The sequence below is a fragment of the Lutra lutra genome, chromosome 9 (assembly GCF_902655055.1).
Source record: "Lutra lutra chromosome 9, mLutLut1.2, whole genome shotgun sequence".
NCBI classification, from domain to species: domain Eukaryota; kingdom Metazoa; phylum Chordata; class Mammalia; order Carnivora; family Mustelidae; genus Lutra; species Lutra lutra.
In genome coordinates this window covers 120,845,156-120,860,485 of record NC_062286.1, presented here as the reverse complement: position 1 = coordinate 120,860,485, position 15,330 = coordinate 120,845,156, and the positions used below count along the sequence as shown (strand labels likewise).

At 53.6% G+C, this 15,330-nt stretch overlaps 1 protein-coding gene across 2 annotated transcripts; it reads right to left on the bottom strand.

Moving 5' to 3' along the window:
• Nucleotides 1-448: 448 nt before the first annotated feature.
• On the bottom strand, nucleotides 449-14,855 carry ERGIC3 (ERGIC and golgi 3). Of its 2 annotated transcripts, XM_047743717.1 has the most exons (14): nucleotides 14,688-14,855; nucleotides 14,479-14,549; nucleotides 14,288-14,375; nucleotides 13,955-14,074; nucleotides 8,277-8,370; nucleotides 7,273-7,438; nucleotides 7,071-7,128; nucleotides 3,519-3,533; nucleotides 2,846-2,877; nucleotides 1,935-2,031; nucleotides 1,793-1,857; nucleotides 1,004-1,140; nucleotides 869-924; nucleotides 449-664 (listed from the first exon to the last, which is right to left on the bottom strand). In XM_047743717.1, exons 1-14 carry the CDS (start codon nucleotides 14,773-14,775, stop codon nucleotides 585-587), a joined length of 1,167 nt encoding a protein of 388 aa, XP_047599673.1. In that variant the 5' UTR covers nucleotides 14,776-14,855; the 3' UTR covers nucleotides 449-584. The 2 variants fall into 2 exon arrangements, with proteins under 2 accessions (XP_047599673.1, XP_047599674.1); XM_047743718.1 differs by lacking the exon at nucleotides 3,519-3,533.
• Between the last annotated feature and the right edge of the window lie 475 nt (nucleotides 14,856-15,330).

The following is a 15,330-nucleotide window of genomic DNA, read 5'->3' as shown; positions in this document are numbered from 1 at the left end:
TCCGTTTTCCAGTGCTGCCCCCACCCTGGAGACTGCGCATGACCTGCCCGGATCCCACTCAGGAGACTGAGCCCAGGGTGGCAGGGAGAGGCCCTGGCTTCAGCTATCACGGAAGAGGGGGCAAGCCCCAGCCTGCACCCAAGGCCCTAGTACCACTGGGATCAGCCTGTCTGAGCCTGCGGGCTGTGGTGGCTCCAGGAAGCTCCTACTGGAAAGGTCCATCTCCACCCTGGAGCTGAGCCCAAAAGGCCCAAAGACCACCTCAGAGGAGGGACGGAGGACAGGGCTGTGGGACGGACATTCATCTGGTGTGACTGGGGATGTCCACGTAGGGCTCCCAGAGGGCACCTGGCCTGATCTGTCATTCCTGACTGCCTTCGGGAAGTGGCTGTGATGAGGGGTTGTTTCTAGGCTCCAACCAGACAAGAACCACATGGAGACCAGCAAGTACTATCACAACCAACAGATTTATGAACCTGCACTGAGACCGACGCCGAGTAGGGGTGGGGTGGGCAAGAGGCTGGGAATGACCACAGGGCCAAAGAAAAACAGGAGAACAGAACAACAGAGGGGGAAGGAGACAACTATGTTGTCTTCCCGAGGTCGATTTTCTTCTGGATGGCTCGAGCCGAGTGGTAAATGAGCGAATCGATGAGTCCAGCCACTGGGGAGAGACACAAGGGCTGGCGCTGGCCCTGCTGGGCCCTTGACTGGACCCCAGAGCCTTGTCACCTGACCGGCTAGGCCAGCATCTCCCCTTGGCTGTTGAGGTAGTCCTCCTTCCCCAAGTAAAACTCCAGCAGGGAACCCAGGCTTCACATCCCCCCACCACGCCCCAGGCCCAGACAGACGCCCTTGGGCTTCTAACCTGTGAACATGCCCCCGATGATGGCGCACACGCCTGTCAGAAAGTGCGTGAAGGACCTGGTGGAGGGATGGGCAGGGGGTCAGCAGGCACCCCTCCACCCCGCAGTCCCAGGCCCCTCCCTTCTGCCACACTCACCTGTGCTTCTCTGTCAGCTTTACCATCATGGGTGACAGCTCATACAGCACGAAGACTCCGGGAAGCCCCTGGTCACCCATCAGCCCATTGGCGACCTTCTCGTGTCTGGTCACAGAAAACTGATTTGTCCTCAGCACCTGGGACAGGAAGAGAGTCTGGGCTGGGGCCAAGTCTGTGACCTGGCTCCCAAACCCTCTCAGCCCTACACCTGCTCCTGCCCTTGTCCGTGGCACCTGGACTGTGTGGGAGAGAAAACAAGGCCCCACGTGGCTCATGACCACCGCAAGACCCGGGGGCCACCCAGACACACTCTCAGCCTCACCACCCCGCCTTCCCCTGGGTCACGAGCTCTCTACAGTTTACCGATCCCAGCTACATGGGGTGGATTCTCTCAGTGGGGGTTCACGGGATGGGAAACAACTTGCCAAGGCCGCACCATGAGTTCCTGGCAAGGCCAGGCCTGACTTCCTGTCTGCCGAGATGCTGCTCCATAGGCCACAGCAGAAAGGGGAGGAGGGCCCCCAGGAAGGGTTAGCCCCCAGCCCAGGGCAGACCACAGGGACAGTGAGCACCAGAGGAATGGAGGCAGTGAGGGCAAGTAGAAAGTTAAAGTGCTTTCAAGTCTGACAGCCTGGGCCCTTCACTCTGCTGTGAGGGTATATTACTCCCCCGTCCCCAGCCTGTCATCCATCATCTGGGGATAAGAGCAGCACCCCACTTCCCAGGTCGACAGGACTCAAGTGCTTGGCACCAAGAGGGACTCTGACAGCTGAGCTCCTGCAGACTCACCTCCCCGTCTACCTTCATGTACACTGTGGGTACCACCTTCACGAAGTACTGGAACATCATGGAGGCTGCAGGGGGAACAGAGCACTGGGCATGGGTGCCGGATAGGGCTCTGGCAGCCAAGGGCTACCTCCCAGGCTGGTACCTTGGGGTGCGGTGACATTGGTGCGGTCCAGGGGGTTCACAATGCCCGGGTAGTCCTCCCCGAATGACAGATGCCGGATATAGTGGGTCATGTTGATCTGAAAGCAACAGCAGCACCTGAGCTTTGGCACTCAAGGCCCCACCGGGCCTCACCCCAACAATGGTTCCGCAGGACAGCAGCAGACAGGGATGCTGGGTCTGGGGAGGGGACGTGTGGAGATGGGGGAGGGAGGGAGACATCCTGCCTGGGAGAATGTGACCAACACAGGCACCCCTACACCCCACTGGGGAACTCCTTCCTCACAGAGTCCACGGCCTCTGGGCCTCCAGTTTGAGGTTCTGGTGGCATACCACCACAAAGCCAGTAAAGGCTGGGCAAGGACAGGTGTGGCAGGTGCCTGGTCTGCCTGGAAGTCTCAAGCCAGGGGAGCCTAGCCTGGGGGTTGAGGGGGGCACACTTCCCAGCTCTGACACCTGTCCTGCTCTAGTCTGTATCAACCTCAACCATTAGAAGGGTCTTTAAAAACATGCAAATCTGATTACATAATCACCCCGGTTAAATCACCACCGCCTGCAGGAGGAAGACCAGACCGCTGCTTGGCCTGAGGCTTCTGCAGTCTGGTCCGTGCCAACCTCTCCAGCCTCCTCCTCCACACCTGCCTCTGCGGGTTCTGAGAAGTTCTCCACTCCCTCCTGACTTTGCCAGAAGATCCCTTCGCCTAGGACACTCTTGCCCAGCCCTGCCCATCTCTGACCTGTGCAGACCTCAGTTCTCTGCCCTCAGACTGGTTGCCTGACAGAATATGGTATATTTTTCTCTACTCCCCCATCCCAGGACATCCCTGCAGAGACAAGAAGGCAGCAGTCATCTCCCATGCCCATCCGCCCCGTATGGCTTCCGGAGGTACGTACGTTGTCGAGGCCGAAGCTCTGCAAGTCATGGACTAGGAGAGAAGGGAGAAGGTGTCATCAGATGGGGTAGCACTGGCCTCCTGGCTCCCTCAGCGTCCTTGCTCAGGCTTCCACACCCCTCTTGGAGTGTGACTGCCTGGCTCCTCTGACCCTCCACCGCCCAGCCTGGCCCTGCTGGAGGGCCGCCCGTCAGGCCCCCCTTGGGCCTGTTTGCGAGTCCAGGCCCTCCTCGGACCTTAAGAACACAGACCCCATTTCCCCCCGACACATCCAGGGAGCCCTCTACGGCCGTCTCCCAGGTTTCCACTCCCACCAAGTCCTGCTTGCACCTCTGGAGACAAGCCCCGCTGACTCTGGTCTCTCACTAAGTACAGCTGAGGGCCAGTCGCTGAGCCCCAAGGTGAGGTGGGCCCTGAGAAGGCTGTCCAAGCACGTTCCCCGACCCCCGGGCCCCCACCCTCAGAGCCCCCAAAGGAAACACTATGGGTACCCTGTACTATCTATTCCAGAACCAGTGCTTCCTGCCCTCTGGCCCTGATCTCTCCTACTTCAAGGAACCCTACCTGAAAAGTAAGACCCCCATCCCAGGCCCATCCAAACCTCCTCCCGTCCTGAGAGGGTAGGCTGCCCCAGAAGCGGGGGCTTGGCCTCCCTGAGGGGCAGGGCCACTTACTCTCCACAGCATGGACTGCAGCACGGGGGAGGGCAGGAGAGAGACGGGAGGAAGAGAAAAGAGATTGAGAGCTTCACAACGAGAACTACGGAGGAAGACACATGGTAGAAAGGAAGGCTGGAATATTCTGGCTCAGCAGCAGGGTCTGGACCCTGCTAACAAGGCTCCTCCTGGTCTCATCCCCAGGGAAACTCTTCCCTGGCCAGGGAGGAATGCAAGGGCTCTTGGGGGCAGAAGTACGGTGGCCTAGGAAGAATAAAAGATTTAGAGCCCAATAAGCCACTTTCCTAGCTGTGTGACCCTGGGCAAGGAACTTGCCCGCTCTGGGGCTCAGTGATCTCTACAAAGGGCTGTCCTGAGGACCAGGTAGGATCTAAGATGGAAAAGCACAAGGTAAACTTCATAATCATCCCCCCCACAAAACAACAAAGATGTCAGAAACTAGCACCCAGACCTTCCATTCAGCCAGACCTCTGGCCTCAGGCAACTATAGCCTTGTGTTTTGAACACCCTCCCAGGAGACAGAGCACCTCTGCTCTGGGCTCCCTGACTCGGGCTGCAGCCCACGTGGGACCTCCCACTGCGTGCCTCCAGAGCCCGGGCCAGCAGTGTGACCCTGACCGTCTCCCAGTGTCCCTGTGAGACCCGACCCCTCCAGAAGAGGGGGCTCTGGACCCACCTCCCGCCCCTGCCCAGCATTCAGCCTCGCCCCTGCACACCGCCTTCCACACCAGCCACGCCGCCTCCAGGAGGCCCGTTCCTCCTGCTCACTGCTGTCCCTGGGCGTCAAGACTGCCGGCTCACCTCTCACCCCCGGACGCCCATCACACTGCAGCTCCGCACATCCCCCAACACAATCCCAACTCCCAACCCTCCCAGGGGGCCCCATTACTCATCAGGGAAACCCCTACTTCTTCAGCCTCTATGCATTCAATTCATTGTTGCGCTCCAACCGCAGCCTGACTCTCTCTTGACCAAAGTCCTTTCCCTGCAGCCCCCTCAGGGGTGACGATTTCTTTCCCATGCTTAGCCTCCTCCGTAGCCCAAAGTGAGGCCTTGCTTCTTAATGCCATTCCAGATCATGGTCCCTCGAGCTGCCCTAAAAATCCCCAGCTTTGCAGCTTGTGGCAAAGTACACGGACTCTCCCTACTCGTCTTAGTCCCTTCGAGATCCACACAGACGCGCAGGCTGGCCCTTCGCGCCTCTCAACGGCTCTCGCCTCTCGAGTCTGGCCACCACTCTCTCCTCCACAACCCTGTCACCCTTCCCGATGATCTCCTGATCACCAGCTGTCATCCTACCTGTCCCGAATTGGTCAGCCTTTCCTCCCGTCGCCACGTCTGGGCTTTCTACATTTCTAGGGCACTCGGTTCTGTCTTCTTTTTCCCTCTCAAGGACGTCACCCTGGTGACGGTCCTGCCCACCCTGGAGCATGACTGGCCAGCTCTGCGGTGGACTGTTCCCACCGCATGTCACCCACTGCTGCCTCGCACAGCTTGTCCACCAGCCCCCTCGAGTCTAGCCCTTGCCCTCCAGGTCCAGCCCACCCTCTTCCCTTTCGAGCAAACTCCACAGAAGAGTGGTCCTTTCTCACAGGCTCCAACCCCTCTCCTTTTCCTTCCTGAGCCACACAGTGGGTGCTCCCTATCAGTCCACGAAAGCTGCGGCCAACGTCACAGTGACCACTGCCAGGTCATACAGCCAGTGGGCAACTCTCACTCGGCGTGCAGAAACATCGGGTCTGGGTTTGGAAACGCCTCCTTCCCCAGGCTTTCGGGACACCCCCTCTCCGCTGGCCTTCCCGTCTGACCAGCGCTCCTTACCGGTCCAGCGGCTGCTTCCTCCCAATGCCCGTGTCCTCTGACAGGGGAGGTGCCACGCTCCATCTTTGGAGCTCCCCTCCTCACTGCCTACCCTCACCTCCACAGCGACCTCATCCTGTTCCATTGTTTTACATACCCGAGGACTGCCACCTAAGTATCTCGGGGCCGGACCTCTCCCCTGACCTCCAGATCCAGCCAGCTGCTTACTTGCATCCGGACTGTCTAAAAGGACACCCGGAGCCCCCCAGTCTGAACACATCAGTCACCGAATTCCTGCTTGATGTGTCCAGCCATCTAAACACGTTCTTCTGAATCTTCCCCTCTCCCTAAACAACTTCATCCTTCTCACTCCTCAGGCCACACAACTTCGGAGTCATCTCTGACCCCATCCCCTCCCGCGCCCCCCGCTGCCACCCATCAGCCACGCCTCTCGGCCTCACCCTCCAACATCAGCCAGCCCGGCTTGTCCCTCCCCGACTCTGGCCCGGCCCCCATCATCCTGTGCCCGGATGGATCACAGCCATGGCCTCCTACCGGCCTCTCTGGTTCTGTCCTGCCCCTAGTCTTGTCCACAGAGCAGAGTGCTGCCTACCTCTGCCAAGTCAAGTCACAGCACGTAGCACCTCCTCAGAGCCCAACGATGGCTGTGTGTCTCACGGAGAGTAAGGGCCCTTGTCCCTGTGGTGCCCTCCCCCAAACCCTGCAGGCCGTGGCCCCATTACCAGGCTCACCTCACCCCTAGCCACACTGCCCGGCTCGCTGCGTGCCAGTCCCCCGCTTTCTTACTGTGCCTCCAACTCGCCAAGCCCGTTCTCAGCTCAGAGATTTGCATTTGCTCTTCTCTCTGCTTCAGACACCTCTGCCCGGACACCCTAGGGCTAGCTCCTTCACCTTCTTCAGGTCTTTACTCAAATGCCACCCCATCAGTCCTTCCCTGCCCGCCCAACACCAATGGCACACACGCACCATCTCGCCAGAGCCCCTTGCCTCCGTCATCTTGATCCTGCCTTTCTTGGGCTCACAGTACTCAACAGTAACGTTTGTGGTCTGTTTCTTTACTACACGCCGAGAACAAGGACTGTGTTCCGTTTGGAGCTGCGCTGTGAGCACCCAGACTAGAAGGGGGCGTGCGGTGACTCCCGCATACCTAGTGTGTGGACGGAGGAACCCGGGAAGGAACAGAAATCCCACTTATTCATCTGTGTGAACAACCTGTCGGCGGGGGGGGGCTAGTATCTGCAGCCCTATTTTAGAGAAGAAATTGAATGGGGCTCCCTAGTCCCCAAATCTGACCTAACTTGGGAGGGGCTGACCCTGTGTTCGAACCCCGCCCTGCTGACCCCAAAGCCTCCCACACGGCACACCTGATCCTGGGAACTACTGTGAGACAAGTGCCCCCCACAGCCAGGCTCTGGGCCGCAGCCTTCACCTGCACAAGCACCCTAGGAGAGAAGGACCAACCTCTCCATTTTATAAAGTAGGAAACGAGCTCAAAAAGGTGAAGGAACTTCATCCAAGTTTCGCATAGCCAGTAAGGTCTGAAACTGAACTCTGAACCCAGGCAGTCTGGCTCCCCAGCCTGTGCTCTGAACTGTGTACCAAACTGCTACCCCATGATGAGGGTCTCCCCCGGGCCGAGGACACACAGCATTGGGCAGGCGCAGGGGCACTCAAACCCACCGGGGCATCCGGGGTCTAAAACCCCCCAGAGAAGGCAGGTGCACTCACCATGCACATGAGACTGCTGGAAGCTCTTCCCGGGAGCAAAGTGGAAGTTTCCGGCCACCTGTAGGGGATATTCCCACTCATTCTCCAGCCGTCTCCTCCCTTCCTCTGGTCTCCTGAGGGCCTGAGAGGGCCCTTGGTTCACCGTGGAGCGGGGCCAACCCACAGCTCAGCTGGCCCTTTCCCACCTCAGTCCCTCCCGTACCTTGTTGACTTCTAAGAAGCCATACACTTGGCAGCCTTCGTTCTTCTGCTCCTGCATCTTCTGGCTGAAGCCCTCTCGCCGGCACTGCTCGATAGTGTCTGGGTTCTTGAAGGCCCAGCCCCGACGCCGATAGGCCTCCCGCACGTCTTCACAGGTGTTGCAGCACCTTCGGGCGGGGGGAGGGGTGGGGCACGCGGTGAGAGCCGGACAGAGGCACAGGCCGGGAGCCGGGACCTCGGGAGACAGAGCAGTGCTGTCCACGGATGAAGCCTCTGCCAGCCTCGCCCCCCGGCCACCAAATGTTCTCAAACCACATTTGCTCAGAGGCAGCAGGACTGTTCAAAATGCATATTCCCAGTCTGTTGGGGATGCTGAAATGTTTTAGGACAGAGAGCAGTGACAGCTGCCCAACACTTGAATGTAGTTAATGCCACTGAATCCAACACGTGAAAATGGTTAAAATGCTAAGTTTTAAAAGTCATACATATTTTACCACAATGGGAAAAAATATTAAATACACACTCCCAGGCCCTACCCTAGACCTGCTGAATCAGCTTCTTGGGGGCCAGGGCCCGAGGAACAGAACAGCAGTGGCCACCTATCACAGGCCTCATTACCTGGACTGGGCCCACAATCCCAGCTCTTTACATACAGTATACCCTAATCCCAATGTGACTGTTCTGGGAGACATGTTCTCACCAACCCCCTTCCCCAGAGAGGTTATGTGGCTTTGCCTGAGGACACAAGGGTGGAACCCAGGCGGCTGGACTCTGAACTGGAGCGGGGACCACTTCAGCCTCCACCCGGCTCTGGCCCCATGCAGGGCCTGGCCATAGAGCCTCAGTCACTTGCACCAGGAGCAGTGACTGAAGCACACATCCCATCCCCACTCAACTCCCGGTCCAGCTTCCCCCACCTGCTGTGGAGCCCGCCACAGATGGAGGATGGCTGACACATAGTGCCTCGCGGGAGCCCCCCACCCCGGCCCCCAGGGTCCAGCTCACTTGATGTCTTCTGTTTCGGCACCATAGCAGCTCTCACAGCGATCAGGGTCCAGGGAGTCAGGGTCAAACACCTTTACCTCAACTTTCCCGAGCTCTAAGGGGAGGACAGGGGCAGGGGCATCAGCTGGGAGCAGACAAGAGTGAAAACTGCACCCCTGACCCCTGCAGAGGCCCTTTGGTCTGTGGCCTGGGCATAATAAAAGCTACAATAATAGCTAATACTGGGGCTCCTGGGTGGCTCATTTGGTTAAGTGCCTGCCTTTGGCTCAGGTCGTGATCCCCATCAGGCTCCCTGCTCAGCGGGGAGTCTGCTTGTCCCTCTCCCTCTGCCCCTCCCCCTCTCTTGCGGTCTCTCAAATAAATAAAATCTTTAAAAAAAAAACAGCCAATATTTATATGGCGCACACCATGTGTCAGGCACTAAGCACTTTGGCACATGTATTATTTCTCGAACTAAAAGTACGAGTAATGAAACAGTAATAGCAAATACTAAGTGTTAGCTGACTACAGGTCACTGTGCACAGAATGTCTTTCACTACACACGGACCCGAGGAAGACTGGGATGATTACTACCCACATGTACTTGCAAAGATGCGGAGACTCAGAGATGAGAAGTGGTTCTGCCCAGTGTGACACGGTAAGTGGCAGATTTCAGCCCTAGCTTCCAGGCATGTGCCTTTAGCCACCTCACCTTGGTGCTACACCTCAGACCTCGCTCTCCGCGCCTGACTCCCTGACTCTAACTACCTCCTCCTAACCTCAGACTGCAATATTCAACGCCACGACCTCCTGCCTTCCCAAGTCGTATTTTGTCCTCCCATCTGAGCCTCATTCCCACACTGTGCCCACCTAGACCCTGTTATTTCCCATGACCGAAACCTTCCACAATTCAATTTCAAGTATCCCAATCTCTGACTCCTTATCCTTATTTTCCCAGCTCACTACCTCTGGTACCCAGAAACCACCAATTCTTTGACAACACTGACACCATCACCCCCTCACGCCCTCGCTTCCCTCCTTATTTAAATTCCATGGTCCAAATGGGAACGGACTGTCTTCAATAAACGCTGCTGGGAAAACTCGATGTTTATATGCAAAAAATGAAACTGGACCCCAATCTTACACAACTCACAAAAATTAACTCGAAATGATTAAAGACTTAAATGTAAGACTGATACTGTAAAACTTCTGAAAGAAAATAAGGAAAGAGCTCCCTGACATTGGTCTTGGTAATTATTTTTTGGTTATGACACCAAACGTATAGGCAACAAAAGCAAAAATGAACAAGTGGGACGACACCACAATAAAAAGCTTCTGCACTGCAAAAGAAACGATTAACAAAATGACAGGGCAACCTATGGAATACAAGAAAATACTCACAAATGATATATCTGATAAGGGGTTACTATCCAAAATACATAAGGAACTCATACAACTCAACAGCAAAACAAATGAACATCAAAGGATCTAATTAAAAATGGACAAAGGACCTGAACACACATTTTTCAAAAGAACACATACAAATGGCCAACAGGTAAATGGAAAAGAGCTCAACAGCATTAATCATCAGGGAACTGCAAGTCAAAACCGTGAGAGATCACCTGACACCTGCTAGAATGGCTTTTATCATTCATAAATACAAACAAACAGGACACCTGGGTGGCTCAGTTGGTTGGGTGACTGCCTTCGGCTTGGGGTTGTGATCCTGGAGTCCTGGGATCTAGTCCCACCGGGGCTCCCTGCTCAGCAGGGAGTCTGCTTCTCCCTCTGACCCTCCCCCCTCTCAGTGCTCGCTTTCATTCTCTCTCAAATAAATAAAATCTTTAAAAAACAAACAAGAAATAACTAGTATTGGGGCACCTGGCTGACTCAGTATAAAATTCAACTCTCGGTCCTGGGGTTGTGAATTTGATCCTCACATTAGGAGTGGAGCCTACTTAAAAAAAAAAAAAATAGCGGGGTGCCTGGGTGGCTCAGTGGGTTAAGCCTCTGCCTTCGGCTCGGGTCATGATCCCAGGGTCCTGGGATAGAGCCCCACATCGGGCTCTCTGCTTGGCTGGGAGCCTGCTTCCCCCTCTCTCTCTGCCTGCCTCTCTGCCTACTTGTGCTCTTTCTCTTTGTCAAATAAATAAATAAAATCTTAAAAAAAAAAACCTCTTTAAAAATAAAGCAACAACAAAAAACAAGAAATAACTAGTATTGACAAAGATGTGGGAAAAAGGGAATGCTCGTGCACTGTTGGTGGGAATGTAAATTGGTGCAGCCACTACGGAAAACAGTACAGAAGTTCCTTGAAAAATTAAAAAGAGAACTACCATATGTTCTAGCAATTCCACTGCTGGGTATATATCCAAAAAAACCCAAAATCATATCTTGTATCAGTATCTGCAGTCCCATGTTCTTTGCAGCATTATTTACAACAGCCAAGACATGGAAACAATCTAAGCGTGCGTCAACAGATGAACGGATAAAGAAAATGTGGTGCATATATACATAATGGAGTATCATTCAGCCACTAAAAAGAAGGAAATCCTTTATCTGCAACAACATGGATAAAGGTTGAGGACATTATGCTAAGTAAAATAAGTCAGACAGAAAAAGACAACTTCATGATCTCATTTACATGTAGAATCTAAAAAAGTCTGTTTCATAAAAACAGACACTAGAATGGTGGTTGCCAGGGGCTGGGAGGTGGCGGATACAGGGAGATGTTGATCAGGGGGCACAAACTCCCAGTTATAAGATGAGTAAGTTGTGGGATCTAATGTATAGGATAGACTGTAGTTAACAACACCGTACTGTATACTTGAAAGTTGCTAAGAGAGTAGATCTTCAATATTGGTTCTTACCACACACACAAAACATAACCATGTGAAGTGATGGATATGCTAGCTAACCATACTGTGGTAATCATTTCATAACACCTGTGTAACCCAATCATCACACGATATACCTTAAGTTTACAAAATGTTATTTTTTCTTTCTTTTTTTTTTTTTAAGTGGGTTCCATGCCTAGCATGGAGCCCAATGTGGAGCCTGAACCCATGACCCTGAGATAAAGGCCTGAGCTGAGATCAAGAGTTGGACGCTTAATCGATGGAGCCACCCAGGTGCCCCCATGATGTTATACTTCAATTATATTTTTTTAAAAAAAGATTTTACTTATTTGACAGAGAGAAAGCGAACACAAGCAGGGGCAGTGGGAGAGGGAGAAGCAGGCTTCCCACCAAGCAGGGAGACTGAGTGGGGCTGGATCCCAGGATTCTGGGATCATGACCTGAGCTGAAGGCAGATGCCTAATGACTGAGCCACCCAGGCGCCCCATGACCTCACTTTCAATTTCCATGAAGAACAGAGAAGCAACAGAGACCACTTGATCTCCCCACCAAATCCATCAGGCCACCTGCATTCTCTGTCAGCCCCTACCCTGCCTTCTCTGCTCTCTTACGGCAAAACACCTGAAAGTGTTTTGTTTTGTTTTTAAGATCTTATTTATTTATTTGACACAGAGAGAGAGAGAGAGAGATCACAAGCAGGCAGAGAGGCAGGCAGAGAGAGAGAAGCAGGCTCCCTGCTGAGCAGAGAGCCCAATGCGGGGCTCTATCCCAGGACCCTGAGATCATGACCTGAGCCTAAGGCAGCGGCTTAACCCACTGAGCCACCCAGGTGCCCCTGAAAGCATTATTTTTACTCAATGCCTCTTTTCCTTTACTGTTCTTTCATCAGATTTTCATCCTCAACAGTATTGAAACTATTCTTTGTAAAGTCTCCAGGGGCCTCCATGTTGCCAATTGCAACGGTCAACTCTTACTGATTTTACGGACTATCAACGGCTTCTGACAGCTGCTCACTCTTTTCTTGAAAGACAGCCTCCATTTGGCTTTTGCAACATCTCTTGTTTCTCTTCTACCTTAATGGCTCTCAATCTTCCTTCCTGGATCCTCTTTTCCTGACTTCTAAATATTGGAGGGGCGGAGGGTACAGTCCCTAGACCTCTACTCTACTAACATTTTTACTCCTTAGGTCTTCTCCTTTAGTCCAATGGCTTTACTGCCATCTGGATGCCGATAATTCCTACATTTATTCCCCAGCCCTTCTCTAACGTCGAGACTGGTAGTCTAACTGCCTCCTTAACATCATAAGGTATAAAATGGGCACCCCAAGTTTAACATGCCTCAAACCTGAAATCTACCTCCCAATCCTCATCTTTCCTTGTGAGACCAATCCCCAAGGAGTCCTCAGTGATCACCACTTCCTGGTATTCACATCCTTATGTAGTCCCACCTCCTGTAATGAATAGGGCTGATCTGTGTGACCACTCATATATTGCAGAAACGATGGTGTCCAACTTCTGAGGCTAGGTCATAAAAGAAGCTGTGGTTTCTACCTTGTGGTTTCCCAGATCACATGCACAGGGAGAAGCCAGATGCCATGCTGTGAGGACACTGAAGCAGCTCTATTGAGAGGCCCGTGTGCTTAAAGGCACTGAGGCATCTTGCCAACAGCCATACACTTGAGCTCTTAGAAGCAGACCCTCCAGCCCCAGTCAAGCCTTCAGATGACTATAGCCTCAGCCAACAGCTAGACTGTAATCTCATGAGAGACCCTAAGCCAGAACCACCCAACCACACCAGTCTTGAATTTTCAACCCACAGAAACCGAAAAAAAGCAATGTTTGTTCTATTAAGCCACTAATTTTGAGGGCAATTTGTTACACGGCAGAAGATAAATAATATTCCCTGTCTCTCTCTCTCTCTCTCTCTCTCTCTCTCTCACACACACACACACACACACACACACATCCTCTTTCTCCTCTCTAGTCATGCCTATTGCAAGTCATTTATTTGCTCATGGCAAAACCCTTGGAATCAACCTCGACTCTGCTTTCTTATACCCTATTTACAATGCTACAGCAAATTCCTTGGTTTTTACAGGTTTTCAACACAAATCTGTTGAACAAACAAATGATAAAGCTCAGAACACAGCAATCCCTAAGGTGTGAGAAATCATAGCTTTGAGGAGGGTTTTGCTATGGTGGGAAACTGAATTAATGTAGGCCCCGGAGGCCACCTAGGGACAGGAAAGGAAGTCAGGGTGAACAGCCACACTGTACCAGGCATCACACACATATGACTTCATTTGATTGTATAATTCCATGTGGTTGGTACTAGTGTTTATCATGGCTTTATAGGTGAGGTCATAGACTGCGAGAGACAAAATTACATTTGTCTGAATTACATTCAGGCAATCTAACTCAAGAATGTAAACTCTTAACCTTGAGCCACCCTTGGAAGTGCCCTCCAAAGGGGAAGAACACTAAAGGCTGAATTCAGCTATCAGGATGGGGAAGCGAATGCCCAGAGAAATGTGGGTCCACCTAGAGGAGTTCTGCCAAGGTAACAGCACATAAGACCCATCCTAAAACTTCTGTTACTCACCTGAGATAGGCAGGGATTGGAAACCTCTGAGAATGAGAGCCAACTAGAGTACTCTACTAAGCCTGGATTTCAGGCCACTCTGATTCTTAATAACAGGGGGACCCTAAGCAAGCCACTTGACTTCTCTGGGTCTTAGCTGCTTCATTTGTCATTTGGCCAGCCATATCCCACTTGCCAGAAGGAAGGGCTTGGGCATTTCCAGCTCTGGGATCTGAGATCTGGCCTCCTCCCCACAGTTACCATGACGCTCGGCCTCTGAGCTCACGGGGATGCCATCCTTATCTAGCCGTTGCTTAAACAGGTTGTGCTCCACATCCAGCTGCTGCTCCCCAGCCACATCCATGGCATCGATGCTCAGATCTGGAAGCAGGAAGTCAGGGTAAGGTACTGGGAACCTAGGGCAAGGGGAGAATCTGGGTTTGGGAGGATAAGGGGATGCTGGGACTGTCTGGGGGCAGCCGTGGATTAGGGGAAAGGGGCTGTCCTGGAATCCGATCCAGAACATAAGGCTGGAGGTGTGAATCTGGAAGCCCACCTGAGAACTTGCAACTCCCAGCCCTGGTGGGTACTCACAGGCACAAGGCATATGCGGAAAAAATACGTCGATGTTAATCTTCAGTTTATCTCCCCGTGACTTGTCCACATAGAGTTCAGGATGCACCTGGAGCAGCACTACCTCAGTAAGACTTGGTCCTACGCCTCTCCTTCCCCACTCCCATCCCTAGAATGCCGAGCCCTGCCCACGTACTAGGCCCGCCCCTTACCTCAGTGGTGAGGTAATACTGCAGCTCAGACAGAAACAGTAGCAGCATGAGGAGGCCACTGACAATGGTCACTGCGGGGAAGGGAGCGATGGTCAGAAGGGCCTCTGCTCCATTCTCTCAAGCCCCCCATAGGCCCGGCCGGGTCGAGGCGCCCAGGCCAAGCTTTCGGACACCCATGTCCCAGTGACCCCGGCCCCGTAGCGGCCTACCCGTGGCGCCCCCGCAGGTCTTGACCCGGAAGTCCTCCAGAGTCTTGGGGTAGGCATCGAACTGCTTGAGCTTCCCCAGCGCCTCCATGGGGACCAGCCGGAAAGGAGACGCCAGCCGGCCCGCCCCGGCGGCCTCCTGCTTCCGGCCAGGAGTTTGAGCCACGCCCCCTCTCCTTGAGCACGCAGGCGCACCAATGCGCACGCTTGGCACCACCCCTCGCTCGAGTTCTCGCTCTGGCCGCCCCGCCCACCGGTGCTGGGGGCTGCAGTCTGGACTGCGTGGTGGGGTCCACTCCCGCGGACTGGGTAGTCGTGTCTTGTGGACAGGGCTCCCGGAGGTGACTCTGCGGGGCAGAAACAGTAATAGCAGCATTCGCTTCCCTTGACCTAGGAACTGAGCCGAGAGTTTCCCATCAGATTCCTGGAACAACATGAACCTCCTAGAACAGTGGCTTTCAAAGTGTCCCCAACTAGCAACCTCATCATCACCTGGGTACCTGGTTAAAAATGCGTATTGGCCCCACCACAGACTTGCTGAATCAGAAACTAGGAGTGGATCCCAGGTGATTCTCTGCAGTTAGTTTGAGAATCACTACTGTAGAAAGTAGGTGGGACTTTCATCTCCATTTTCTGAAAGAGGAAC

Excerpts from the sequence above, each read along its gene's own strand:
- ERGIC3 (XM_047743717.1), bottom strand. The coding sequence starts at position 14,775 with ATGGAGGCGCTGGGGAAGCTCAAGCAGTTCGATGCCTACCCCAAGACT. Across the intron at positions 7,129-7,272 it reads GCTTCTTAGAAGTCAACAAG|GTGGCCGGAAACTTCCACTT; the intron begins GTACGGGAGGGA and ends TATCCCCTACAG. Across the intron at positions 925-1,003 it reads AAGCTGACAGAGAAGCACAG|GTCCTTCACGCACTTTCTGA; the intron begins GTGAGTGTGGCA and ends TCCCTCCACCAG.